The sequence below is a fragment of the Tursiops truncatus genome, chromosome 4 (genome assembly GCF_011762595.2).
Source record: "Tursiops truncatus isolate mTurTru1 chromosome 4, mTurTru1.mat.Y, whole genome shotgun sequence".
NCBI classification, from domain to species: domain Eukaryota; kingdom Metazoa; phylum Chordata; class Mammalia; order Artiodactyla; family Delphinidae; genus Tursiops; species Tursiops truncatus.
In genome coordinates, this window is record NC_047037.1 from 72,426,891 (window position 1) to 72,447,455 (window position 20,565).

The following is a 20,565-nucleotide window of genomic DNA, read 5'->3' on the forward strand; positions in this document are numbered from 1 at the left end:
GTGAGCCAAGCTTGCGAGGCTCTGTCTAGACTGTGAGGGACAGATGATGACCACTCTTTTCCAGGGGGTCTTCTTTGGAGGCTGGGATGGCTGACAGAACTTTGATGTTCTGTTTTCACAAACCAGAGAAGGGGGACAGAGATTTTGAAATCCATGTGTAGGTCCTTGGCCTGGCCTGGTCCCTGGAGCCTTTGCTTCCTGTGGTGGGTGGGAGAGGGGGAAGCAAAGGGGGTGTGTTGTCCCTCAAGGCCAGGGGCTGCCGGGGACACCTGGAGAGAAGTGCGTGGGGTGGTGTTTTGAGCAGAATGTTTAAGCCACATTTGTCAGCCATTTCTGGGCTGCCTAAGCCAGAACTGGGCTAATGGGCTGAGGTTTCCAGAGGCTGGTCCCCAGGAGAGATGGGGCAGCCTTCGGTGTTTGCCAGGTGCTGCTTCACAGCCTGCCTGTCCCAGGATGCTGTCGGGCAGCCTGCTGGAGGTGCCTGTCTTTGCTGCGGGGACTGTGCCCTCCACTTGCCATGGAGTCTCTGGGCTGTTCTTGGAAGGGGAAGGGAGGTGTGGCCAGAGCAGGCAGGGTGGGAAGGGCTGGTCTGGTCCTCTCTGGGCTGCTGGTATCTCCGCCCCACTGAGCCTTGGAGGGGGACCAGTGGGCAGCGTGACGTAACGTTGGCCATCTCGGGAGTTATAATTGACCCTCGTTGGGAGGAAGCTGCTTCCGTGCTTGGGATGTCATTCCCAAGGGGGTCTTTCTTATACATACTCTGCACTCCCCACTCTCCTTCCCCAGTAGCAAGGGCTGTCGTGCCTCCTGCCCCTCACCTCCCACCTCCTTTTTTGAGACTTGATGTGAGGACTCCCAGCAGTGATAAAGGGAGCCCTTCCTTCTGGGCCTGGCTCTAGCCTTGGCCATCCCTGTAACAGAGAGGTAGGCTTGGCTCTGCTCTTGCTCTCAGAAGTGGGTCCAGAGGAGGCTTCCGAGTGAGGGTCTGTTAGCAAAAGGAAGGGAGCAGAGGGAGTGACCTCCTGCCCATCTGGTCTTGCTCAGGATCCACTGGGAGGGTGTGGTCACGGCATAAACCTGGCCTTGGACGCGAGTCTGTTCCACTCTGCACTGCTTCTCCACCTCAGTTAACGAGCATCTCTGAAGAGGTGTGGAGAGCAGAGTCTAGCGTCCAGCCATGGGCTTGGTGTCTGAGCCTGTTCCGTGGAGGGGCACGTGGGACCCAGGGGGCCCATGGGTGTTGGGTGAGAGCAGCATCGGGGTCTGGGGGCCAGGGGCTCCCCACCCTGCCTCCTTGGCCTCAGCCGGCCTGGGGGTGTGGGGTGTGGGGAGGGGAGACGTTTCTCTCTTTGGAATGGCCCTGCTATTTTTGGATGGGCTTTGTCCCTTCCGGGTGTTGTCCTCCCTTCTTCCTTCCTTTCCTGCCCTTCCCACCCAGGGGGGCTGGGTGGTAATCACAGGGTTGCTGTGTCTGTGGTGGCTGGTCAGCAGCCTTGCTGACAAGGAGGCTGGGCTCTCGTCCCTCCCCCTCCACGCCTCTTGGCTCCCCAAGGATTGCTGTGTTTGTGGGGTTCGACGTTAGGTCTCTGGGACAGGCTCTTTGGGGGTCACGCTGGCCCAGTGGCCACATCACCTCGCGGAGGGGGGTCCAGGTGTTCGGGCCTCGCTGCCTCCTTCCAGCCTCCACCTCCCCCAACCCCTCCGGTCTGGCTGCAGCTTGGAGGAAGCCTTTCTTTGTGCTCCCGCTGTGGACTGGTGATGTACAGGTGGGGGGCTGACAGTGAGCGGACGCAGCTTGGTGCCACACACGTCCGCTGCAGCAGCAGCATGAGGCTGTCACCACCCCTGCCTTAGCCCAGCTTCTGTGCCTGTCCTCAGGTGTGCGTGATCCCAGCAGATGCAGGGGCCTCGTGGCCTGTTGGATTTGGGGCATTGGAAGCGTCCAGGAGGGCGCTCTGTTCTTTCTTGCCCACCTGGCCCGGCTCCCACCCCCACCCCAGGCCTGGACTTAGGCTGTGCCAACAGATTCTGTGTCTGAGGTCAGAGCGAGGGGCTGGTGGTCCCATAGTCCAGCCACGCTGGGAGGCTGGGTTCCCTTCTGGACCCCTTGTTGAAGACAAGAGTGGAGCTCTCCTCCCAAGGAGGTGGATGGGGGCCCGAGTGGGGGTCCCACGGTCCTGGCAGGAGGTGGTGGAAGGCACTGGAGATGTGTAAACTGGTGATGTGATAGCATGGGTTGCCCCAGGTGCTTCCAAAACTTGGAGGGCTGACTGCAGGAGATGGGATTGTGGTAGGAGGGCTTGGCCCCAAGCCCAGTCCTAAGGCCACGGTTCTCCCTTGGGCCGTTGTAGCTCAGAACTCCTGGAACTGGGTTGAAGAGTGAGATCGGGTGGCTAGGAGAGGACTAGGGCTTAGGCCTTGCCAGGCGAGGAGGGAGGCAAGGTGGTATTGTGAGAAGGGCGCTGGCTTCACAGATTAACAACTGTGTTTGAATCCTGGATCTGCTGTACTCTTTCTGGTAACTGTAGGCAAGTCATGTCACTTGTTTGAACCTGTTTCCGTATTTGTAAACTGTAGGAAAAGCTGTCTGACCCACCTAGGGCACTTAGGGTAAGGCTGCGTGCAAATACCAGGCCCTGTACTGGGTGAGTGGCAGGTCCTGGGGGGCTGCTGGGAGGAGGTGGGCTGGTGGCAGGCTACTCTGATCCTGGGCCCTTAGCCCTTGTGCTCCCTTCTGCCAAGGTGGCCAGATACCACAGCTAAAGAGAGCTTGGTGTAAAAAGGGTCCCAGTCCTTGGGACTGTCCCACCACTCCCTGGTGTTCACCATGTCACCTCTGTTGCACAGGGCTGAGAATTACTGGTGGCGTGGGCAGAACACACGGACGCTGTGCGTGGGGCCCTTCCCTCGCAACGTGGTAACCTCTGTGGCCGGCCTGTCAGCCCAGGACATCAGCCAGCCCCTGCAGAACAGCTTCATTCACACAGGGCATGGTGACAGTGACCCCCGGCACTGCTGGGGCTTCCCTGACAGGATCGATGAGTGAGTACTGGCAGGGTCCCGCCTGGGGGCTCCAGGGCCAGCAGCCCCTCTCTGGGCATGCAGGCTCTCCGGGCCTCCAAGGGTCTTGTTCAGCAGCTTTTCCTTGTCGGCAGAACTGGGGTTGGAGCTTCAAAGGATAAATGGCCTCCAGGGTGCACACCTTAAGCCCCCCTGGCAAACTGGCTTTAGGAGAATGGACTTGGGAACAGCCTTTGGAAGCAGTTCAGTAGGAAAGCTGCTCATGAGCCCCAGCACTTGGGTGGCAGTTTCCCTGCTCCTGCTGGTAGGACCTGAGTCCTGGAGATGGGAGCTGCTGGCTCAGGCCCAGGGGTGCAAGGTGCAGAAAAAGCTCCCTACGGGGAAACTTCAGAGTGCCCACCTGCCTGCTCACTCTGTACCTGGGAGGGGGGTTCAGCCTCCTTTAAGTGAAAAGACGAGGTCATGGGGTGGGGGGCATCTGGGGAGGATACACAGGAGAATTAGTCACTTCCTGGGGGCCCCGCCCGAGGGTGCCACTTGGAGCTCCTCCTGCTGGGCCTCCGAGCCTCTGTGCTGGCAGCACGGGGCTTCCGGGCAGCGCTCTCTCCTCTGACTTCGGACAGGCTTCTGCCCCGGGGGCGTGGCGCAGCAGGCCCTTCACCCCCTGCCCCGCACACCAGAACGCTGAGCCCTGGGAGGGTGCCCGTCTCTTGCCTCACAGGAGCCAGGCGAGGGCCTGAGAGAGCTGGGGCCGGAGAAGGCAGACACCTTCCAGTAGGCGGCCCGGCACCCTCTGCCCTGCTCCTGGCGTGCCATGGCCAGCCCAGCCCCATTCCTCTGGGCTGTAATCAGCCCCAGTAACTACGTCCCAGATGCTGAGAGTTGGCACAGGGGTTGCAGGTGAATTGGGAGCATGGCGGTAGCCCGGCCCATACCCTACCTCCTGGCAGTGGGGCAGAAGGATGCCTCCTGTCCACCCTGGCTGGGGCATTGTGGCCCAGACGCCTCAGGGCCTGGCAGGAGAGAAGAGAGTGTGCCAGCAGGTGGCTGCTGGGCATGGGTTGGGGTGCCTTGGGGTTACAGAGGGCCAGCTCTGCCCTTTTGGGGTGTCCTTGGAGCTCCTACAGTCCTAGGTTTTTCAGCCTACAGTCAGGAGTTCTTTCTCTGCCCCCTCTCCACTGTACCCTCCCCTGGTTCCTGCTAGATCTACAGAAGGGAGCTACCAGGGTCAGAAGTCCTGGGCTCCAGGCCTGCGTCTGCAAGGGGCTTGGATGACGTGGTTCTGTCCTCTGCCTGACCCCAGGGGACAGGCCCAGCACCTCCTCCAGGGTGCCCTCACTGCCGCCGCCCCACACCCTTACCCATCTCTGACCTGCGTCTCTCCCCACAGACTGTATCTGGGAAACCCCATGGACCCTCCCGACCTGCTGAGTGTGGAACTGAGCACCTCCAGACCCACCCAGCATCTGGGCAGGGTGAAAAGTAAGGGCCCCCAAGCCCTGGTCCCCTAGTTCATCAGCTGCCCGGGAAGGGATGCTGTCTCCTCAGGCCACCCCGAGCTGGCTGGGTCAGGGCAGCATGGGGACAGCTGTGTCCCTGGCTCCGGCTGGGCGTGGGGCGGACGGCAAGAGGCAGCTGTATCCGCCGAGGTGGGCATCCTCGGTCTGGCCCGCACTGGCCTGCCTGCTCAGCTTCCCTCCTCCCTCCTCCTTCCCGCCGTGCTCAGATCCTGGCTCTCCTCGCTCCCCCTAATCCTGCTCTCCTCTCCTGCCAAAACCACCCCACGGGCTCCATCTTGGCCAGGAGCCTCATCCATGTCCCGGATCCAGGGCCTGTCGCTCCGGAACATAGTTTTCCCATCCTGCCGCCCCATTGCTACCCATTGCTGCTGGGTTTGTGCATTCACTTGCCCCTTTTCACATCTCTCTCTCTCTCTCTCTCTCTCTCCCCCGCCTCCCCCCTCCACACTCTGCCCTCTTGTCTGACTCTGTCTCCCCTCCCTTGTCCTTGCTCTGCCCCCTCTACTCTCCGCATGACCTTTCTCGCAGGGGAACCTCCACCTCGCCCTCCTCAGCCTGCCATCTTCACTCAGAGTAAGTGGGGCTGCTCTTGGTGCCTTGGCCCCCGCCCCCGCCCCCTCTCTCCTCTCATTTCTCTCCTCCTGGAAGGTACAGAGCCCCAGCTGGCTGGGGTGGGAGGGGAAGTGGGTGTGTGCTGTGAGCTTTTGCCGCTGACCTGGCCCGGCATGCCTGCCTCTCCCCCAACCCCCAAAAGCCTGGGCTTCGGGAACAAGAGTGTGGTCCTGGCACCCACTCTGCCACCGTCCGCCGTTGCCTGGCCCTGCCTCACTTCCTTTGGGACCTGCCGAGGCCGTGTCCGGGCTTTATGCCAGTTGATCAGGAGCTCTGTCCTCTCTAAGGATAGCTCCTATTGCCCTTGATGGTGGGAGATGGCCCATAGCCCCCTGCCTGCACTAATGGTGTGCCGTAATGGGGTAGGGATTACTAACCAGGGCTCAGGAGCCGGGGTATATGGGATCTTGTGTTGATGGAGGAGTGTCAGGCAGGCAGGTGTGGGGTGTTCTTGCTCTAGCTGAAATGGAGGGAGGGGCTCGCCAGGCCCCATAGAGGGCTGCCAACCACCGGCACAGGTTCTGCCCTCCTGTTGAATGGGGTCTGGGTGTGCAGAGAATTCTGGCGGCTGAGGGCTGACCTCTGGGGGAATTGGGAGTGGGGAGTTGGTGGGCTGTCTTCCCCACACCCCACCTTTCCCATCGGCCTGCCTGACGCCGCCTCCCTGTTGGGGTCTACCTTCCATCGCAGAACCAACCTACGACCCTGTGAGTGAGGACCAAGACCCCCTGTCCAGCGACTTCAAGAGGCTGGGCCTGCGGAAGCCAGGACTGCCCCGTGGGCTGTGGCTCGCGAAGCCCTCTGCCCGGGTGCCGGGCACCAAAGCGGGCCGCGGGAGCAGTGAGGTCACGCTCATCGACTTCGGTGAGGAGCCCGTGGTCCCGGCCCCACGGCCCTGTGCGCCCTCACTGGCGCAGCTGGCCATGGATGCCTGCTCCTTGCTGGACAAGACCCCGCCGCAGAGCCCCTCGCGGGCCCTGCCCCGGCCCCTGCATCCCACGCCGGTGGTGGACTGGGATGCGCGCCCGCTGCCCCCGCCTCCTGCCTACGATGACGTGGCCCAGGATGAGGATGACTTTGAGGTCTGCTCCATCAACAGCACCCTCGTGAGTGCAGGGCTCTCTGCTGGGCCCAGTCAGGGCGAGACCAATTACGCCTTTGTGCCTGAGCCAGCGCGGCTCTTCCCTGCCCTGGAGGACAACCTGTTCCTCCCGCCTCAGGGTGGGGGCAAGCCGCCCAACTCAGCCCAGACCGCAGAGATCTTCCAGGCGCTGCAGCAGGAGTGCATGCGGCAGCTACAGGTCCCGGCCGGCTCTCTGGTCCCGTCGCCAAGCCCGGTGGGCGACGACAAGCCCCAGGTGCCCCCTCGTGTGCCCATCCCCCCGAGGCCCACACGCCCACGTGGGGAGCTGTCTCCAGCCCCCTCGGGCGAGGAGGAGACGGGGCGGTGGCCTGGACCTGCCTCCCCTCCCCGGGTACCACCCCGGGAGCCCCTGTCCCCACAAGGCTCCAGGACCCCCAGCCCCTTGGTGCCACGCGGCAGCTCCCCGCTGCCACCCCGGCTCTCCAGCTCACCTGGGAAGACCATGCCCACCACCCAGAGCTTCGCCTCAGACCCCAAGTATGCCACACCCCAGGTGATCCAGGCACCTGGCCCCCGGGCTGGCCCCTGCATCTTACCCATCGTCCGTGATGGCAAGAAGGTCAGCAGCACCCACTACTACCTGCTGCCTGAGCGCCCACCCTACCTGGAGCGCTACCAGCGCTTCCTGCGTGAGACCCGGAGCCCCGAAGAGCCGACCCCCATGCCTGTGCCCCTGCTGCTGCCCCCTCCTGGCATCTCAGCTCCTGCTGCCCCCACTGCCACCGTTCGACCAATGCCTCAGGCTGCCCCAGACCCCAAGGCTAACTTCTCCACCAACACCAGCAACTCAGGGGCCCAGCTGCCAGCCCTGAGGGCCACTGCTCGGCTGCCACAGAGGGGCTGCCCCGGGGACGGGCCAGAGGCTGGACGGCCAGCAGAGAAGATCCAGATGGTGAGTAGTGGGCCAGGCTAACAGGGCGAGGAGGGGCAGGGGCCCGAGGGACCCAGAGGAAGGGGCCCGAGTGGTGCTGACGGGTGGGTGGGTGTGCCCAGCTGCAGGCCATGGTGCATGGGGTGACCACAGAGGAGTGCCAGGCGGCCCTGCAGAGCCACAGCTGGAGCGTGCAGAGGGCTGCCCAGTATCTGAAGGTACCACCACCTCCTGCCCACTCTGGCTTTCAGGGACCCTGAAGACTGGTTCTGCGGCTCTCCTCCAACCCTCCCGCTCCCTGCCCCCACCCTCACTCTCCTCTGTCCCGCCCTGGTCCAGCACCCCTTGGCCCCAGTGTGTCCCACGGCACCACCCTCTGCTCCTCAGGTGGAGCAGCTCTTTGGTTTGGGTCTGCGGCCGCGAGGCGAGTGCCACAAAGTGCTGGAGATGTTCGACTGGAACTTGGAGCAGGCTGGCTGCCACCTGCTGGGCTCCTGCGGCCCAGCCCACCACAAGTGAGCAGACCTTGCCCCAGCCACCTTCCTGTCCCTGGGGTGTCCTGGAGCAGTCACTCTGGGAAAAGCCAACAGCTCACAGCCACACACGGCCAGACACAGGGCTCCAGGCGGGAGGAGGGAAAGGGGTCCCGATCCCAGGACACAGACAGTTCTCGGAGAAAACAGCTTCTCCTAAGCACGTTTATCTAGACTTCACAGGCGCTTTGTTCAAACGAGCCAATGAGTAAAAGGAATTGGAGCCTCTCTGGTTGCAGGGGGCTTGCTTCCTGACCGGGCTCCAGTGAGCAGCAGTTTAGGATCCAGTGGTTTAAACAAATCTCTCTCACCTCTTCATTTCCTATTTCAGTTTAAAGTAACAAAGATTTAATGCCTTTTTAAAGGAATGTCTAATCAAAAAAAAATCCATTACTTTCCTATAAAAAATATGTACGTGTATATATAAAACACAATATATAGATATATAAATAACATACTTGATGTAGAGTATAAATACATACAAATGAAAGTTTTATCAAGTCAAAAAGTGAAATCCTTCCCTGGGGGGCGCTGGCGGGGTGGGTGTGTCGGATTCCTCTGGCGGCAGACAGCTGGAGCTGGAGCCCAGCCTTCTGATCCCACGTGGCGTCCGCTTATGCTCCTTCCCTGACCTCTCAGGGTCCTCATCTGTAAAACGTGTGTAAATGATAGTGCCTACCTCGTAGAACTGGTTAGGAGAATTAATGAGGGATGCACCGCACAGCAAGTGTCTGGCCCGTGGGACGCCATCGCTGAACGTTGGCCATTACCTCGTGGTTATTCTTACTGATTTGCATCAGTTACTCTAAAACACGATACTGCTGGTGTCTTATTCTTAGTTTATTAAAGAAGTCATCCCAGGATGCTAAATTCCAAAATTAGTGCCTAGAACCACCAGTTTTCAACCGATTTGGCTGACCCTGAGAGGCACCTCTTGCACCCGCCCACACTGGACATTCCATACTCTGTTGCAGCGACCCCTGTTGATGGAAGGGCTTTCTGGTGGTTTCCCATCCTTTAGGCGCTGAGATGTCTGGAGACCCAGAGGATCTGCCCCGAAGGAATCATTTGAGCCTGTCCATCTGACGAGGGTGGGGAGACGCCCTGCCAGGCCTGGAGGACCTGCTGCACCTGCTGCCCCCAGTGGCAGAGCGAGGCCAAGGCAGCAGGAGGCTGGGAGCCCCGCCTTGCCTGTCCCTCCCTCACCCAGCGCTGTCCCTGCAACTTCGGAGCTCTCAGTGCACCCAGCCGAGGTGCAGGAGGGAGCCTCTTGTAGGCAGGCCTGGGGGTGGCCTCAGAAGGCCCTGTGGCTGACCTGCCTCTGGCTTCAGTCCCTGGTGGGGCCTGTAGCTGAAATGTGTTGCCAGGCCCTGCCGGCGGGGAAGCCAGGCTTGACCCCGGGCAGGGAGGATGTGTTGGCCATGCAGAAAGGTGGACCAGCACCCAGGGCGTGGGGCGGGGGCCCTCCCCAGGGAGCCCCTGGCGGCAGTTGGGGTGTCGGACGGAATGTGACTTGTGGCCTCACTATGGACATGTTATGGGACTTGGCTGGTGTTAGGATCTTGTGCCTGGAAATAGCCTGAGGTGGCTCAGGTAGCAGAGCTAGGGTGCCAGATCGTTCTCTGGCAGGGACCAGGGCCCAAGGCCCCAGGGTTGGAAGGAGACCAAGGGGGCAGCTGCCCTGGAGGGACACCAGTGCTTCCTCTGACCCAGCTCTTCCCCTGTGCTGTTCTTTGTTTTCCCACCAGCCTCTTGCCAAAGTTTCTGCCCCGGCTATGAATATCTGCTTCTTCCAGAGAAATAAAGTTAGTTTCTATTTTATGTTACTAATTTGTGTCTGCCTGCTTCTTTGCCTCTTGGTCAGCACCCCGAGGTTCCTGGGCTCCCCAAGCCACTGCCATCTGTCCCAGGCCACAGGCCCTGTAGCGCCACCTGTTGACGGAGTGGGGGAAGTGCAGGCCTGGTTGACCCTAACAGGTCTCTCCCTTTCCGGGGCTGGCAGTGGGCAGAGCCCCACCTGACTCAGAGCCCCTAGGTTTTATCTCTGATGTTCCATGAGGCAGGCTATACCGCAGGACAGAGTACAGTAACTCAATTAGTGGGAGTTAAGCCAGAAACTTTCATAACATGGAAGGACTCAATATGTATAAGTATTTTAAGTTTCTTTTTCTGAATAGCTAATAATTCACATGGTTCAAAATTCAGAAGGTACTAAAGAGTATACAGTGAAATTCCCCAGCCAGCTGCCACCTCTCCTCTCCAGAGGCTGCCTTTAACATCAGTTTCCCGTGTGTTTCTAATTTTCTTCACTATTTTGAAGAGCTCCATGGCCTTACTGAAAGAACTCTTGTTTAGGGTTGCATGGATAGGGTTTTACGATAATCTATCTAACCAGGCCCCTTTTGATGGAGGGATATTTGGTTGTTTCCAGTCCTTTGCAGTAATAGCCATTGCATCAATAAATGGCGAATGTGGGTTATTCCTTACTTGCAAGGCAATCTGAAGGATGAGTTCCCAGAAGCAGCGCTCCTCAGTTAGGGTGTGTGTGGCTAATGAGGGATCCTGCCAGTTGGGAAAGTTTTCTCCCCACAGAGGAGGCTCTTCCCGATGTTACAGCCACCAGTGTGTGAGAGCTTTCCATGTGATACCAAAGCTTTCTGATTTTTGATGGTATGACACGTGGAAAATGGTGTCTTGATAGTTTTAATTGCATTCCTCTAATGAATGAATAAACATTTAAAACATAAGTTGGGCCATTTATATTTCCTTTTCTATACGCTACCTATTAATAGCTTCTGTGGAGCCCTACATCAAGGGCACAGGACAAAAATTCTGGAATTAACCAAACCCCCATGGCAACTGTTGCCATGGGCTCTCCTAGTCTAAACCGGGCAGCCCCCCAGCTCCGTATTAGGCAAAATGATCACCATGTCATAACCTTGTAGCATCCTGACCAATCACCTGATGCCATCCTGCCAGCAGGAATTTCTTTGTCTTGAGGCTATAAAAGTTGGCTACTAGCCCACAAAGGGGGTCGGCTTTCCCTGGTCTATCGGGAAGTTGGCCCGCTGTATTGGCAGCGCCCCTGACTAACTCGGCTCTGCTCTTTGTTCTCAATAAACTCACCGTTTTCTAAAATACTTCGTGTCTGGAAATTCTTCCTCCAACCTGCACTCGGACCACGACATTTTGGTGGCCCATACGGGGACACCTCTTGGGGGATCTCCTCCCCAGCCTCCTCTCCTCATTTCTTGGGACCCTCTGTGAACAAGCAAGCTGCGGGGGAAGCAGCAGAGGAACTCTGGCCAGGGCCACGCCCTGGTGTGTTCTGAAGGCTCCACGGCTCACTTTGCCCCAGTGACTGCCGCCCAGAATGGGTGAGGTTCCCTCTGTCTTCTTTCTGACTAAGGACTAGGCCGATTGGTACTGTGCTGGCTCGGGTCAGGCATTTAAAAGCCATTAGGGTGCCTGCCACTTGAAGACTCCCATGAAAGGATGGGGGGGTCACGAAACAGCCAAGGCTGTTACAGCTTCTGCCCCCCCCCAGTAAGACAACTTCCGTGCACCATGGGGTACATATTGATTCAAGCAAAACACTGAGCCCCCCTCCCCTTGGCCGCCGCCTTCCTGGCAGGACTACAAGGCAGATTCCTCAGGCTGTCTTCTCTGTTAACTTTCCCCTTTTTCTCAGTCCAGGTTGACTTACAGGGGCCTAGGTGTTGCCTCTGAGCCATCCCAGGAGTGCCTTTTCACGTTTCAGGGAATTGCCAAACAGTGGGTCCTGGGAATCTCTCTTTTCTTTCTTTCCCTGCCCGAGTCGCATGGTGCCTTAGTCGCACGCTCAGGGGTCACCTCTCATAGTCAGACGCGATTGTTGGGATGGCCGGCCCATTTTGTGCCTTAGTCGCACGAAGAGATCACTGGCACAAAGGGGACGCTTTCTGTCAGCTGGTGACTCTCAGTACCCCCATTCTACGGCAAACAGGCTAAGAATGGGTTCTGGTACGTCTTGGGAGCCTCCCTCAGACTCACCCCTCGGCTGTATCCTCAGGAACTGGAAAAATTTGACCCTGAAAAATCTCAAAAAGAAGAGGCTCATTTTCTTTTGTAACACGGCTTGGCCTCAGTGTAAACTGGGGGACCGAGAACAATGGCCTCTTAATGGCACACTAAATTATAACACGATCCTCCAACTTGATCTCTTTTGCCGGAAACAAGGAAAGGACTCAGAGGTTCCTCATGTCCAGACCTTTATGGCCCTTAGTCAGAATCTGGAGCTAGAGGACTCATGCCGCATGTGCCTTTCTGTTGCCGCCTTATCCTCCCGACCCCCTCTGTCTCCCTCTCCATCAGATCTCCTAGGCGACCCTCTACTCGACCTTTCCTGTCCCCCACCCCATCAACCCCCTTTGCTTCAGCCCCCGCCCCTGCCTCAACCCACAGCTCCCCAACAGGCACCTCCTTATCAGGGCGAAAGCCCCCTCTCCCCTCCCCACAAAAGGTGGAGGACTGCCCAACGCTAGGAAACGGATTCTAATATGCTTCCCTTAAGGTAAGTAGCAAATGGAGACATGAACACTATTAGAGTCCATGTTCCCTTTCCCATGTCTGACATTTCCCAAATTCAAAACAAGTTAGGTTCCTTCAGTCAGGATGGCTACAATATTCTTTAGACTCCGGAGAAAACTGGTTAAAATAAAACTTTTCTTGAAATTGCAAAAGGGGTTCTTTTTGCATGTGCAGTTAGAAAAGCTAGCCTGTTGAAATATTTTTTTCAGAATCCTGACCCTGAGAGAACAAAAATATCCCTAGGAAAAAGTTTGAAGCTAACTCTTATCATGTCCTTGAGCTACAAACACAGCCCACTTTGCCTGAGACTTCAGCCTTGGGTTAATGAGTAGAACTTCAAGCCAAGAAAAAAAAAAAAGAGGCAAAGAGACATTTAAATCTCAAGTGGAAACAATGAGATCTCTGACTGTCTGGATATATGTGTATGTCTCAGCATGTGTCTTTGTCTTTGGATAATATTGCTGAGGTTAATTTGTAAGTGAGCTCTATTTAATTGGCTTAGAAGAAAGGTAAGCGCTTACAAATCAAACAATTCTAAAACAAGAAAAATTAAGCTAAATAAATTTCAGGTTCATGTGAACTGGGAAATATTCAATATTAAATTAATACCTGGTGTTAATGTTTATGTTTGTTGATCTAATTAATATAGACATGTCTTTCGAGCCATCAACATTAAGTATAATACTTTTATTGTGCCTAGGTTTAATATAAACTAAATAAGATCTTATTTCATTGCTGCAAATTTGTCAGCAATGAAAATAATTCAAGATGAAGAAACTTTTACGAAAAGAAAATACAAATGAGAAAGAGCTTTGGGTGAACTTTTTAGGAATAATTATGTTTTAGGAATGTCTACTTAAGAATAATCTCTCCAGGGCTTCCCTGGTGGCGCAGTGGTTGAGAGTCCGCCTGCCAATGCAGCGGACACGGGTTCGTGTCCCGGTTTGGGAAGATCCCACATGCCGCGGAGCGGCTGGGCCCGTGAGCCATGGCCGCTGAGCCTGCGCGTCCGGAGCCTGTGCTCCGCAGCGGGAGAGGCCACAACAGTGAGAGGCCTGCGTACCGCAAAAAAAAAAAAAAAAAAAAAAAAAAAAAAGAATAATCTCTCCAGATGGTCGACAACTTAAAACATTGAGTTGTGCTAAATTAAGTTAAAGGATGGAAGTTTATTAAATACCTAGTCCATTTCCTAATAAAATAAGATACTGAAACATTAAATACTGAACACTGGCTTCCTTTTACAGAGAAACAAAAGGTTTGGAACTATTAAAAAATGTGTTGGTGCCACACTGAGATATTTACTATAAGAAAGCACATTGTTCAAAAATTATTCTTTGGATGTATGTTTACCAATCTACAGAGTGATGATATAAAGGACAGTTCATGGTTGCTTAAGGAAAGTAGGATGTATGTTTTTAGTAAAAAAGGTATGAAGAATGGAATTGCATTTTATTAAGGAAAAAGGAAGTAGGACTGACTTACAGGTAGCTGTTTTTGAATGGGAAAATAAAGTGATGGATACAGAAAGTGATAAAAAAAGGTTTGTGGAAAGTGGACCCCGAGAAAAGAGTTTTATACATGGCACAATTTTCTTAAGATGTTGAACTGCCTTTGCAAAAATACTGCCTCTTCAAGATTTATAGAAAGGACTTTCTAAGATTGAATTAAAATTAATTAAGTAAATTTTGTTATTAACAGTCAGCTGGTACCAGACTGGAATTTGGTTCTCTCTCTCTGTTAAGAGAATGAAGTTTTCTTGGAATGCTGCCTTTGATAACAGGCCGTGTGAATTACCTTGCATTTAAGTGATTTATATTTGCTTTTAAAATCCTTTTGTTACTTTGGTTGAGTAAATAAGTAGTATTTCACAATGATCTATGAAGATTATGGCGCATGTAGATAAAGTTCATTCTGGTTCTACAAAAATTAACCCCTCATTGCCAGACTTTTGCCATCCTGATGCCCTTAAAACATGGCAACAGTCTGCTCCTACATCAGGGAATTTAAAATGGGTAAACAATAGCTGTCAATCAAACAGTCAGGGCTATGGGAAATCCAAGACAGCGGCTTGGTTTTTTCCGGCTCCCTGACAAACCTCATTTATTTGATGGGATAAAGCCTTCCCTGGCTGCAGGGTTAATGCCCTTACAATGCGGGGGAATAATTACGTTTCACTGAATATTAAATTCTAGTTTTGTTAATTAAGGTCTGTGTTACCAAGACTCACTTCCCAGATAGTTCCTTGCTGTTATGTTATATTGCTAAAAAGTTTAATTGAATTATTAAAGGACACTCTAAGTTTGTTTCTAAAGCTCTCTCAGGAATCTATTTTTGGATGAAGATCAGATGCCCTACGACCTACAATCGGGGGATTGTGCATACTGGAAAAGACATAATTTAAAGGACTATCTCCAACCTGGATGGATGGGGACCCATTGGGGGCTGGCTAAATGACTCTCTTTGTATCTACACCCTCAATTTTAATCAGACTAGCCTGGAGTGGAATCCCTGGTCAGAGGAGGATGCATATGATGTATGTGAAGATAATTTCACTTTGTGTTGGGAAAATTCAAGGAAAAATGCGACTAAGAAATATATTAATGAAGACCATATCCGCATAAACAGCTTGGCCCTGGGAACTAAATATGTGGGGATTGGTGTGACCACCAGACACTTAGTTTAACCTCCCGACAAGACTGTCCTCCGAAATATAACATAATTCAACTAACATTCAGAAATTTGTTATGCCAATCCCCCCATCGCACTCATAATCAGTCAGAGCCCGGATTCTCCCCTTTGTGTAGATGATTACTTCCTCAGAGTTTGTCCTTCCCAATATAATCCTAGGCCATGGGACCCCAGTCTATTTCCAGAGGAAAACTCCCAAAAGGTCAGGGCCTGGATCTGGGGACCCATAGCGGGGTATCCTTGAGGGGCCCCGGACTTTCATTTCTATGTGGTAACGGGGTCTATCTGGATCTTCCCACACTTTGGGGGCTCCTGCACAATTATTGCTGCGGTCCCAGAGGCGACCATTATGACTACAAAGGATTTAGCTTCCTCGGGAGGCATTCCCAACCTTGGGTCCTTCCTCAAGGAGGCCTTAAGACCTGTCCCAGAGAGACAAAAACGAACCGCTGATTGGGGGGGACATGGTTATGATACCCCAATTCTTGATCGGCCCGAAATAATACATTGTGTCTTTAGAGGATTCTTTTGGTTTGCAGGCATACCCCTCTTAGAGAGGAGCGTTCTCCATCTCACCATCATGGTCCAGGAGTCTTGGAAGACTATGGTAGCAGCCACTGAGGAACAGCAGTCAGCCCTAAGCTCTCTGGCCAAGGTGGTTTTACAAAACAGGAGGGCCCTTAATGTTATATAACAGCTGTGGCGGGGGGGGGGGGGGGGGCGGGGGCGGTGTCTGTGCCCTACTAAATGAGACAGGCTGCTTCTATGTTCATACCTCCGGCCAGGTTGAAGAAGACCTCCAGAGTCTAAAGAAAAACATCAAATTAATAGAAGATTTAAAAGAGAGAGCAGGACAGCGCCCCAGCTGGCTTTCCAGCCTCGTCTCCTCTCTGGGGATCCAGATATGGACATGGCTATTGCCCTTGCCGGGACCATTAATCCTGATGGCCTTTGTTTTGTTGTTGCATTATCAACACATTATCTAAGTTCATCTCCTGACAGGTTCAAAAGATTCAATTCCAGATGGTGATACAACAAGGATACCAGCCAGTTGGCACATGAACTACATTGGAACAAGCCGCCTTATCATTCTGCGGGCTCTCATCTCCCTCCGTAAATACACCCTGACGGAGAGCGGGCATTGGGACCCAGGGCCCCACGAGGCCCCTGTCCAGCAGGAAGAAGCTAGGAAAGGTCATCGCCTCTTTCCCCAGTACCCTGGGTTCCTATGGCCCCAGATGAGGATAGGCAGATAGTCATGAGCGGAGTGTTAAGGGGCCAAAGATTTGGCCCATAAATAAGAAGAGGGGGGAATGTGGAGCCCGACATCAAGGACAACCTACATCAAGGACACAGAACAAAAATTCTGGAATTAAGCAAACCCGCCTATCAACTGTTGTCATGGGCTCTCCTAGTCTAAACCAGGCAGCCCCCCAACTCCATATTAGGCAAAATGATCACCAGGTCATAACCTTGTAGCATCCTGACCAATCACCTAATGCCATCCTGCCAGCAGGAATTTCTTTGTCTTGAGGCTATAAAAGTTGGCTACTAGCCCACAAAGGGGGTCGGCTTTCCCTGGTCTATCAGGAAGTGGGCCCGCTGTACTGGCAGAGCCCCTCACTAACTCGGCTCTGCTCTCTGTTCTCAATAAATTCATTCTTTTCTAAAATACTTTGTGTCTGGAAATTCTTCTTCCAACCTGTGCTCGGACCACGACAGCTTTGACCCATTAAGGATTAGGTTATTAATCTGGTTCTTACTGTTTCTAAGGAATTTACTGGAAGAAGAAATTTAGCCTTTTGAGCTTCACCATATTATCCTCTGAACTTTAGGAAAAGAGATAAATCATAACAAAGCAAGCTGGTGGTTTGGGTTTATTAAAAACAAAGGCCATTCAGGGTGAGTCTGAGCCACTCTCCTTAGTGTCTGGGGCTCCAGGATGGCTTGTGTGGTGGGCCCTGAGGCCTGGGAGGTCTTTAGCCTTCAGATCCAAATGTGTTCTGTGTGTCCTATTCACTAATGCAGGAATTAAATTATATTTAGTTGCAATTTTTAAAAATTAGTCAAATAGGGGCTTCCCTGGTGGCGCAGTGGTTGAGAGTCTGCCTGCTGATGCAGGGGACACGGGTTCGTGCCCCGGTCCGGGAAGATCCCACATGCCGCGGAGTGGCTGGGCCCGTGAGCCACGGCCACTGAGCCTGCGTGTCCGGAGCCTGTGCTCCGCAACGGGAGAGGCCACAACAGTGAGAGGCCTGCGTATAGCAAAAAAAAAAAAAAAAAAAAAAAAGAAATTAGTCAAATATGATATCATAGAAGGGAAAAAGTATTGTTACCTTTGGGCATCACTGCTAGACCTGGATTTCATTCTCAGCTGTTGGATCTTGGTAAAATTTCTTAACCTTTCTGAGCCTGTAAACTGGGGGAGAGGAATTCCTGCTTTATAGAATGGTCGTGAGGATTAAATGAGGTCACATAGGTAAAACATTTTGCTAAGTGTGTGGGCCATGGTAAGTACCCAATAAACTATAATCATAATACATTTTATTTCTTCATGTTCCTGCCTGTCCCTACCAATCAATAGCTTACATTATACACTGAACAACTCTAAGTGTACAATTGTCTTCTTTTCCCATCCCCCACCCCCGTTTTTTGGAAACTGTTTTTTTGCTGCAAAGCCGCCCTATGTATAGAGCATGGGCACTTTGGACTCCACTGAAAAATGTCATTTTTTGATAAACAATGGCAGAGCTAATACACTTCAGAAATATTTTTTGTAAGGGGCATGCCAAAGCGTCTGGGGGTTCCTCAGGGGGTCAGGAGAACCGATGTATTGAATACTTTTCTTGCCAGACACACAGTTCCCTAAACTCTAGGGTTTCCTGCTGTTTTTCTCCCTTCTGATCAGCCTGCCAGCTTCTGCCAGCATCTCTTGGGTTTATTTTGAAGATCTTAAGGAAAGATATTGAAAAAGCTGACCCAGGTTTGTTTGCCAACGTGGAGAATCGATAAATCAGTGAGGATTCATTGGGCACCTTCTCTGTGTCAAGCCCTGAAGAGGGGATACAAGTTGAACAGACATACTCTGTGCCCCAGGGGACTGTGACACTGCAAGGTGATGAGTGCTCTCAGATCATGATGCACCAGGTGCCTTGGGATCAGAGGAAGTAGCTCCCCAGAGGAGGTGACATTGTCTGACGTGCTGGGAGGAGCAGGCCTATGCCAGGAAGGTGAGATGGCATGAAAGCATTATAGGTGTGGGGAACTGCACATGTAACGGTATGGAGATGCCAACTGGCCTGTCCTGAGAACTGAAGTTGGCAAGTTTAGCACCCATCCTTTTGTTAAGTTTCTGGGGTGGGTTGGAAGTGGCTTTCGTGTGATCCTAGCTAGTAAGGCAGGCCTGGATCATGAAAACGTTGGTGTGAAATGCTGAGTTCTCTGACTCTGACTTTGTAGACAAAGGGAGATGGCAGAGAAGCAGCAGCAGAGGAATAATGTGGTCGGACCTGTGTTTTTAAGAGAGATGGGGGTTTGGGGTTAGCAGATGCAAACTATTATATGTAGAATGGATAAACAACAGAGTCCTACTGTATAGCACAGGGAACTATATTCAATATCCTGTGATGAGCCATAATGGAAAAGAATACATGTATAACTGAGTCATGTATAACTGTACATGTATAACTGAGTCACTTTGCTGTACAGCAGAAATGAAACACAACATTGTAAATCAACTATAGTTCAATAACATTTTTTAAAAGGAGAGATGGCTCTGCTTTAAAGTGGCTCGCTCCTCCACTGCGGCCACGAGTGGAGGAAAGATCTAGCATATTTGTCTCGCTGCACAATGGGAAAATAAATGTGTTCTTAATTTGAAGCAAATTGATTTTTACAGAAATTTGAACTTGGGGAATGAAGAGGCCACAAATTCCTGGAATCCTTGGGGAGAACAGGGGTCCTGAGGGCCAGTCCAAGGCCAGTGCTGGCCTAGGGTCAAGTTTTCACTGGCCTGAGGTGACATGTTAAGAATAAGAAGCAAGCAACTGAGTTTTTCCTAAAATGAAATGTGCTCAATTGCAGGGATTGCCTTTACTCTGAGATTTTTGTCTTCCTACATTTTTGGTATTAAAATGGCTATTCTTGTGTGGTGATGGCAGTGGTAGGGGGTAAATTTGTCCCCTCACCCTTACGTAGCAATGCTATATCAGCACACCCTCTCAAGCAATTATTAGTTTAAATCATGATCCCTGAAATCTATCTTCAGAACTCCCAGGCAAGAGTGCTTTTGTGTTAGGCAGCACCACCTATTGGCAACATGGGACATTGCAGTCTCTTGGGCTAAATGTCAATTAGGGGGAGGGATAAGATTGTGTAAAGTCATTGCCCAATAATCAAGTCCAAAAGCTCCGGGCCCAGGCCCATGGGTACTTAAAGGGACTCATTCCAGAGAAGCTGCGAGGAAAGGAACAGGTTCGCCCATCATCTGGAGCCAAAGAGGGGCCAGCTAGGATTTAATGCCAGGAAGAGGGACTGAGTGGGGGGCTTTGAAGGAGCCCACCCCTAACCTAGGAAAGAAACTCTGGGCTACCTGGGAGGAAGTTGTGGGCTAAGGGAAAAGTCCTGGGAGGACAAAAGTGCCCTTTGGGACCCCCACACACCCACTCTATTTTTTTAAATTTATTTTTTAATTGAAGTATAGTTGATTTACAATTAATTATTTTTTGTTAATTAATTATTAATTAATTTGTTTTTTAATTTTTAATTGTTTTTAATTAATTAATTAATTTGTTAATTAATAAGTATTAATTTCTGCTATACAGCAAAGTGACTCAGTTATACACATATGTCCATTCTTTTTTATATTCTTTTCTATTATGGTTTATCCCAGGATATTGAATAGAGTTCCCTGTGCTATACAGTAGGACCTTTTTGTTTATTCATTCTAAATGTAGTTTGCCTCTGCTAACCCCAAACTCCCAGTCCATCCCTCCCCCATGCCCCCAACCCTGCCCCCGGCAACCACAATCTCTTCTCTGTGTCTGTGAGTCTCTTTCTGTTTTGTAGATAAGTTCATTTGTGTCATATTTTAGATTCCACATATAAGTGATATCATATGGTATTTGTCTTTCTCTTTCTGACTTCACTTAGTATGATAATCTCTAGTTGCATCCATGTTGCTACAAATGGCATTATTTTGTTCTTTTTTATGGCTGAGTAGTATTCCATCATATATATGTACCACATCTTCTTTATTCATTCATCTGCTTGATGGACATTTAGGTTGTTTCCATGTCTTGGCTATTGTGAATAGTGCTGCTATGAGCATAGGGGTGAATGTATCTTTTTGAATTATAGTTTTGTCTGGATATATGCCCAGGAGTGGGATTGCTGGATCATATGGTAATTCTATTTTTGGTTTTCTGAGGAACCTCCATACTGTTTTCCACAGTGGCTGCACCAACTCACATTCCCACCAACAGTGTAGGAGGGTTCCCTTTTCTCCACACCCTCTCCAACATTTGCTATTTGTAGACTTCTTAATGATGGCCATTCTGACGGACGTGAGGTGATACTTCATTGTAGTTTTGATTTGCATTTCCCTAA

General features: G+C 52.1%; 1 protein-coding gene across 33 annotated transcripts in view; it reads left to right on the plus strand.

Annotated features, from left to right (window-relative positions):
• The window catches only part of TNK2 (tyrosine kinase non receptor 2), a 40,251-nt gene extending 30,724 nt beyond the window's left edge, over positions 1-9,527 (plus strand). For 17 of the 33 annotated variants that reach the window (XM_073804097.1, XM_033855686.2, XM_073804091.1 and 14 more), the window contains 7 exons: positions 2,848-3,042; positions 4,412-4,503; positions 5,070-5,114; positions 5,844-7,189; positions 7,291-7,386; positions 7,556-7,683; positions 8,723-9,527. In XM_073804097.1, coding sequence (XP_073660198.1) covers positions 2,848-3,042; positions 4,412-4,503; positions 5,070-5,114; positions 5,844-7,189; positions 7,291-7,386; positions 7,556-7,683; positions 8,723-8,729 — 1,909 coding nt within the window. In that variant the 3' untranslated portion in view covers positions 8,730-9,527. Of the gene's footprint in view, positions 1-2,847; positions 3,043-4,411; positions 4,504-5,069; positions 5,115-5,843; positions 7,190-7,290; positions 7,387-7,419; positions 7,688-8,722 lie in introns of those variants that run through there. The other 16 variants (XM_073804093.1, XM_073804103.1, XM_033855688.1 and 13 more) reach the window with 10 other exon arrangements.
• The last annotated feature ends 11,038 nt before the right edge of the window (positions 9,528-20,565 follow it).